At 38.6% G+C, this 8,217-nt stretch overlaps 1 protein-coding gene across 1 annotated transcript in view; it reads left to right on the top strand.

Annotated features, from left to right (window-relative positions):
- The first annotated feature begins 1,068 nt into the window (after positions 1-1,068).
- SLC9C1 (solute carrier family 9 member C1) overlaps positions 1,069-8,217 on the top strand; it is a 65,827-nt gene continuing 58,678 nt past the window's right edge. The window contains exons 1-3 of the mRNA XM_043993490.1: positions 1,069-1,228; positions 3,652-3,752; positions 6,106-6,234. Of these exons, the coding sequence (XP_043849425.1) occupies positions 1,069-1,228; positions 3,652-3,752; positions 6,106-6,234 (390 nt within the window). The remainder of the gene's footprint in view (positions 1,229-3,651; positions 3,753-6,105; positions 6,235-8,217) is intronic.

Genomic DNA, 8,217 nt, shown 5'->3' with positions numbered 1-8,217 from the left:
GCCCAGCAAAAAAAAAAACAAACCAAAAACCAAAACAAACAACAACAAAAACAGGAAATGGTGTAACTGGAACCTGAGTTCAGATACTTTCACTTTGAATCCAACTGTCTTTCTGTGATCCTATTAATTAGACTGTGGATCATAGTATTTAGAAACGGAAGGAACGTTAGAGATCAACAAGCCCCAATTCCCTGATTAGTATAAGTAATGAAACTTGGATAAAGTCTTCTGCAATCTTCAAAGTGCTATACAAATGTCAGCTATTATTATCACTTCCATCACCACCACCACCACCACCATCATCGTCATCACCATCATCAGTAATGCACATAACCACAATGAATAGAACACCAGACCTGGAGTCTGAAAGACTTGAATTCAAATTCAGCCTCAGCCACTGTGTGACCCTGGGCAAATCACTTAACCTAAGCAACAGATGTGGGTTTTGAATCCATGTCCTCTGGCCTAAGAAAATGATAGAGAAATTCTAACAAGGCAGATTAAATTTATTTATTTATATTTATTTATTTATTTTTGCGGGGCAATGGGGGCTAAGTGACTTGCCCCGGGTCACACAGCTAGTAAGTGTCAAGTGTCTGAGGCTAGATTTGAACTCAGGAACTCCTGAATTCAGGGCCGGTGCTTTATCCACTGCGCCACTTAGCCGCCCCCAGATTAAATTTAAAAATGTATCCAGTGTACATTTCCCCTGGAGAGTCAGTTGTTAAATATTTATTTCTACTCCTCTGCCTGAAAACATATCTGTGATGCCCTCTGACATTCCAATTCCATCCCAACTTCTCCAGGACCCCTCTAGAGAACTGGTGTTTTCAGTTATACTGCCCAACAGATGATTGAAGAAAAAAGCCAGTTAACTTTCAGGTTGTCCTGGCATGAGAAGTGGCTGCTGCTAAATAGTTGGGAATCATTGGAAATGGTATAAAGAGAAATTTAAGGAAAGTACCAGGGAAATCCGTTATAGGGTGTGATGAAGGAAAGTCTCATATTTTTCTTATTCTGTGCTATTCAGGGAGAAGACTTCACAGTGCAGTTATCAAAGGTGTCAAAATGAGACTCCCTTCCCAGAATGCCACCTGGATTTATTCCTATGCTGATCATTCTGGACAAGAGACCTCCCAATCATTTTCTTTTAATCTTTTGGTAATTAGTCACCCAAAGTATCTCCCCAAAATCATTTTGGGGGTATGTATTATAAATATAATTGGAGGTACGTATACAATTCTCCTCTAACATCCTATTCCATTCTTTTTTTTTGTCTGCTATTCCTTGAAAGGAACATCCTTAGAATTAAGGGCAGTATTGATTATATAATTTGAAAGGGTTTTTTTTTTTCCTAATTCTACCTTCATGCAATGAATGACTTGAATCTACTTAGTCCCCTGATGATGAAGCAGAGTTAGAAACTTCTTCCCCTATTTTTCTCCATATGGGAGAATGACCTCACTGATGGAAAACTTATAACTCCTCTTCTGCCCAACTCAAGGGTGGGTTTTCAGAAGGTGCCCTGAAAGTCTTGCACTATATCTGTAGAAGGGAATATGACTCCTGATTTACCAAGAGAATGCTGAGCCATAATGCTGTGTGAAGGGAGAAGGGACTTACTTCAACTTGTTGGACATATGATTCTATTGGGGACCTCAAAAGTTGTGGACTTTTGAATGGAGGACTGGAGTCCTGCTGAGGATCTGTCAGAGAAGCTGGTCCCTATCATGTCTCTATACCTTTAGCTCATACATCTCTAGATATTACTGACAGCAGACTACTCTTTGATGAAATTATTCTTTCCTGATTTGATCTGAGATCTTACCTCAATTCCAAATGAAGAGCTCATGTACTTGTGCACTCTTTGATATCTTAGGCAGCTGGCTGGCACAATGAATAAAACACCAGACCTGGAGTCTGAAAGACTTGAATTCAAATTCAGCCTCAGACACTGTGTGACCCTGGGCAAATCACTTAACCTAAGTTTGCCTCAGTTTCCTCATCTGTAAAATGAGGATCATAATAGCACCTATCTCCCATTGTGGTTGTGAGGATCAAATGGCATAACTATGAAGCACTTAGCATAGGGCCTGACATGTAGTAAGTGCTGTGTAAATGTTATCTACAATACTAATTATTCTAATCCATATAACTTCTCTGGTTTCTTCTTGCTATTGGGGGGGGGGCGGGCAATGAGGGTTAAGTGACTTGGCCAGGGTCACACAGCTAGTAAGTGTCTGAAGTGAGATTTGAATTCAGGTTTTCCCAACTTCAGAGCCAGTGCTCTATCCACTGCACCACCTAGCTGCCCCACTGCCTATAGGATTTCAGGGATGGGAAGGTAACACCTATGAAAAAAGAAAGTGAAAAAGCATTTAAGGGCTTACTGTGAGCAATGCACTGCGCAAAGTACTTGGAGAAACAAAGAGAAACAAGCAAGACAGTTTTTGCCCTTGAAGAGCTTACATTTTTTTTTTGTTTTGTTTTGTTTAGGCAATTGGGGTTAAGTGACTTGCCCAGGGTCACACAGCTAGTAAATGTCGAGTGTCTGAGGCCGGATTTGAACTCAGGTCCTCCTGAATCCAGGGCTGGTACTCTATCCACTGCGCCACCTAGCTGCCCAAAGAGCTTACATTTTAAGGAGGGAAGACAATATTGTTATCCTTTCCATATCACAATTATCCCCATCACGATTTTGATATATCTTGGGTCAGCATAAGAAATTAAATGGGAATTTGGTGGGGGGGGGGGAGTTTTGCAGAAGCCAGCAGATGACACAGAATATAGAAGCTCAGGAATGTGTAAATATATGTATAACCTTTTATAATCTCAACATATCTATCTTTTAATACCATAATAATTCAGACTTCTTCTCTGGTACACAAGGAGGACCAAAACATTTTACCTGGATTTTCCAGATTGCAGGGACACCACGCCCATAACCTCTGCAATGTGGAAGGGATAAATGGACATACAGGGGAGTGGTGGTCAGGGAGAAGAATTTTTAATGAAAGCCTGAATGAATGGAGGCAGGAGGTATAGGACATTTGCTTGGCATGCTCTTGGCCTAGGATTCAGGTGGTGTGGCATTGAGATAGCTATCAAGTAGCATGGTGAACCAAGGATTGGGAAAGATCAGGGAACTGATCACCCATTAGAACCAAGCACCACAGGGGTGGAACCTTTGATTCTGAAAGCTACAAAGCACTTGTTAGTGCAAGAACCTCCATCACAGCTGGTTCCTTAGCCAGTGCGATGGGTATTTGCCAAGAATTTGAGAAATAAGTCCACATTTGAGGAACAACTCTTTAAACTCCAAGAAGCTGGGGCAGCTAGGTGGTGCAGTAGATAAAGTACTGGTCTTGGATTCAGGAAGACCTGAGTTCAAATTCGGCCTCAGACACTTGACACTTACTAGCTGTGTGACCCTGGGCAAGTCACTTAACCCTCATTGCCCTGTAAAAAATAAAAAATAAATAAATTCCAGGAAGCTCATAGGGGAGCAATGCAAGGGTTTTAATGCAGGAAATCAAACATAAAGTGTGATCATGTATATAAATGTATCACTGTTATTCCAAGGCAAATGTGCCATCTGAAAGTTGGAAAAATATATTCCCTTCCACTAATGGCAAATATTTTTGTTTGCAGCATTGTTGAAGATCAGGTTCAAAGATTCACAGTTTCCCCTCCCAATAATCCTGTTTTTAATAGGATGTACTTTTGAAATCCTAAGTTTTTCATCTTTTAAGGTTTGTATCATAAAATTACATTTTAGCAAAAAGCCAACAGAAATATAAGCTGGGTTGAGAGAAGTCCTAAAACTTCTGTGTGACAAATGTCTTCTTCTTCTTCTTTTTTTTTTGTGGGACAATGAGGGTTAAGTGACTTGCCCAGGGTCACACAGCTAATAAGTGTCAAGTGTCTGAGGTCAGATTTGAACTCAGGTCCTCCTGAATCTAGGGCCAGTGCTTTATCCACTGCACCCCCTAGCTTCCCCCAACAAATGTCTTCTTGACACAGTTTCAGTTTTAAGAGATCGGAAACTGAGTGCAGTGACTTGCACTGGCAGGAGACAATAAGATACAAAAAAAGGGGCTTCCTGCACTTGAAATGCAATTATAAAAGGTTATTACTGATGCGGAGTTCTTTGGCTACTGAGGAGAATGTGACAGGAAAATGAAGGAAGTCCTCCTTCCCCCTCCCACATGCTATCAGATTGCAAGCCACCTTACCCAGACCAATATACACAGTGAAAAGGGATTAGCCCGGACATTTATATTTTCACTTATATGTTATTCAACTATTGGAACACCAAAGGTAAAGTAGCATTTGAGGTCACCTAATTGTAACCAAGTATTGTGCATGTGTGAGAGAGAAGAAATGGAAAGTACTTTTGGATCATGGAATTTGAATGCTGGAAAGCACCTTTTACTAGTTCAACCTTCTCATTCTATAGGTAAAGAACCCAAGGCTTAGAATAGTGCAATGACTTGCCCAAAGTCCTCCAGCTGAGTACAAAAACTAATTGTCAGATCCAGGATTCTGGACTTCTTATCAGGTTAGATGTATAAGGAGAGGAGAAAAATAAACAAATAAAGGACATTAGATAAAGAAAGGGGTTTTTGTTTTGTTTATTTTTTCTGTGCTCAGTTCTGAGCATCACATCTTAGAAAAGACATTAAGAACCTGGTACATGTTCAGAAGACAGTGATCAGAATCATAAGGGAACTGGAGCCCATGCTCTATCAGAATCCAGGGCAGTTATGGGGAAGAGAGAGCCAATTTGCTCTGTTTAACACCAGAAATCAAGTCTAGGAACAATATAGGTGGAAGTTACCAAGAGACAGACTTAGGCTCGCTATGCAGAACCACTCAACAATTGGAGCAATCCCAAAATAGAATGGAATCTCCAGGAGATAACATGTTCTACCTTACTGAGGTGGAGGTCTTTAAACATGACTGACCCTTGTGAAGAATACTGTGGGGCAGGAACCTAGCTAAAGGTTGCACTACATTGTATTTCACTTCCCAATTCGGTTTCAAATCTCAGTTCTTCTATTTACAGCTGTGACCTCGGACAAATCACTCAATGTCTCTGGACCTCAGGTTTCCTCATCTGTAAAATGAGTTGGAGAAGGAAATGGCAAACCACCCTAGTAACTTTGCCAAGAAAACCCCAAATGGGGTCACAAAGAGTCAAACATGACTGAAACAACTCAACAATCCCTTTCTTACAAATGAGGAAACTAAGATTAAGGTTGTGACTCTCCCAGAGTTAAGTATCTGAGGCAGGATTTGAACCCAGGTCTTCTTGCCTCTTGCTCTATCCACCATAACATCTAACTTCCTCTTCATTTGGGGAGTTTCGCTGTGTTTCCCGTTCAGGGTAGAAACCAGTTTGAGAAGTTAAGGGGAAGGTCCTTTGCGGCAAGATAGCTAATATTATATATATATATATATATATATATTTTTTTTTTTTTTTTACTAGTTGGGGAGGTCTACCCCATCAGAGTCAGGAAGGCAATGCCCAATAAGTTTTGCACAAGACCTTCTCAGACAATAGATTGCCTCTCGTACCAACATTCATTCATAACTTTCAGCAAGTATTTATTCAGTGCTATTACTGTCAGCTACTGTATGAGGTTCTGGGAAAAGAAATCCAAAATAAATAAATAAAAGCAAGTTGGACTTGTCTTCAAGATTTTTACATTCTACTTGGTAGTAGGTGGGTGGCAACACAACAGTACCCAAATACATACATAGAAACAATACATAAAGGAATTTCAGGGATAGTGCTGGCTCTGTGGAGGGTGAGGTGAGAGGCAACAGGAGGAGTCATCCAGACCGGCTTGTGAATTGGGTAAAAGGAACAAAAATTAATTTGATGTGCCTATGAGGTTGTCAATTATATATTAAACTTTGAAAATGGCTCAGTTGTTAAAGTGCACCTTGGCAAACTAAATGTACTCTTTGCATTTATTTTATACCACTTTTCTGGACAGTCTGCACTTTTTATACAGATGTTCTCATTAATAGCTTTAATATGTGAAGGTGGCATTTGTTAGTGATGTAGAAATACTATACTTCCTTTCATCTTGCCAGGTGCAAACATATACAGAGATGATACAATGGATGGATCCTGTCATATTTGTTAATTTGTTTACTCCAGTAATTATATTTTCAGTTTCATTTTATACAGATTTTTATATGCTTCAAAAACTCTTTTGGCAGGTAAGCAATGTGATTTTTCTCTCCTTTAATATAATTTATTGGCCATTAGATGCATGTTAGAGGGCAGTCAGATCATGGAGAATCTCTGATGGTTCCAAAATTTAGTTTCAAATCTTGCAAAAAAAAAATTTGTCAATTTATTTATTTATTTGTTTAGAATTTCTCTCACCTTACATGTAAAAACAAATTGGAACATCGATTTTCAAAACTTCGTGTTCCTCAAGCAATTCAACATAAGTTAAACATGTGTAGTCATGCAAAACATAGCAGATGAAAAAACTTTAGAAAAAGGAATAAGATATACTTCCATCTGTATTCAGATACCATCAGTTCTTTCTCTGTAGATGAATTGCATTTTTTATAAGTCCTTTGGAGTTGTCTTGGATCATTGCATTGCTGAAAATAACTAAGTCATTCGCAGCAGATCATCTTGCAATATTGCTGTTATTTTGTATACAGTACAATTCACTTTGCATCTATTCATGTAAGTCTTTCCAGGTTTTTCTGATTCCTGCTAACATTCTTAAGGAAAAAAAAATAATTTATTTTTCCTTTAGGTTCCAAGTTACGGAGAAGCTATGTCTGGGAAAATAAAAAAAAATAATGCTAAAGAAATAATTCAGTTGTCAGTCCCTGCTTTTGATTTAATCACTGGGTTAAGTAACAACTACATAGTAGTCACTGTGCTCAGCCCCAAGGATACAAAGAGAGATGAAACATCTACCATCTTAATCTCTATTACTTCTGTTAAGTTCCTACCATTTTTGTCTTGTATCATATCCATTTTTGCATGAAACATTCCCTTGATCTCTAATCAAGTATTTACATTCTATTGAGGGAAACCAAGGTTAATTAATATTAAAATAGGTACATGGCAAAAAAAAAAAATTAACAGTGGTCTGGCTTCTTAGAGAGAGGGGAGGAGCTAGTGTCCAGAAAAACTCCTTGTTAAGAGGTAGCATTTGACATGTGTATAACCTATATAATCTATGTCAGAGTGCTTGCCTTCTCAATGGGGTGAGGGCTTGGGGGGCGGTGGGAGAGGGGAGGAAGGTAAGAGAATTTGGAACTCAAAATTTTTAAAAAAGAATGTTAAAATTCTTTTTACATGTGACTGGGAAAAATAAAATTTTAAATATAAAAAAATACAAAAGAAAGAAAAAGATGAAAAAGAAAGAAAGAGTTAGCATTTGAGCTCACCTTTGAAGGAAGCAATGAATTCTAAAAGCAGACAGGTGAAGAGGGGGTGCTTTACATTAATTTAGACAAAAGAAAATTGGGGGATTTAATTTCTTAGCTGAGGTCCCCGGTCTTAGAGTTATAGTGTGCTGTGCTTGGAATTAAGAAGACTTGACTTTGCATCCTCAAACCTCTAACACATACCAGCTGTGTGACTGACTATGTGACAAGTTTTAGCCTCAGTTTCCTCATCTGTGAAATGAGGATAAAAAAGAGCATCCATTTCACTGGGTTATTGTGAGGATCAAATGGGATAACCTATATAAAGCACTTCACCAGCCTTAAAATGTTATAGAAAAGCTAGCTATTATTAATAGTCTCACTTTTCTGCAATACTTCCTTAGATTCCATTTTCAGTTGCTTGGGTATCTACAAAGTTAGGGAAAAGCTAAATTAGTCTGTACTAACGTAGAGCCACTAACTCATATATTTTGGATAAACTGACACTTTTAGTGTTTACCTACACAAGAGAATCAAGTGAATTTCTAAGGAAAGAAAACTTTTTTGCGTGTGAATCTAACTCTCTGTTATGCCCATCTAATTATCTCCTCAGGATCTGGATTCATAGTGGTCATCTAAACAGCCATGGGAATATGAGAGTTAACAGCTAGGTGCTTAAAGTTAACCAATATAGGGTAACAAATAGATGTCATTATGGAGAGTGGAGAGGGCCAGTGATAAGATTCTTTCATTTACACCATCTTGTTTATCTGTGATATTAAGATCTTTCTTGTATATTCTTGC

Source organism: Dromiciops gliroides, chromosome 3, assembly GCF_019393635.1.
Source record: "Dromiciops gliroides isolate mDroGli1 chromosome 3, mDroGli1.pri, whole genome shotgun sequence".
Lineage (NCBI taxonomy): Eukaryota > Metazoa > Chordata > Mammalia > Microbiotheria > Microbiotheriidae > Dromiciops > Dromiciops gliroides.
This window is presented reverse-complemented; position numbering and strand designations above follow the sequence as displayed.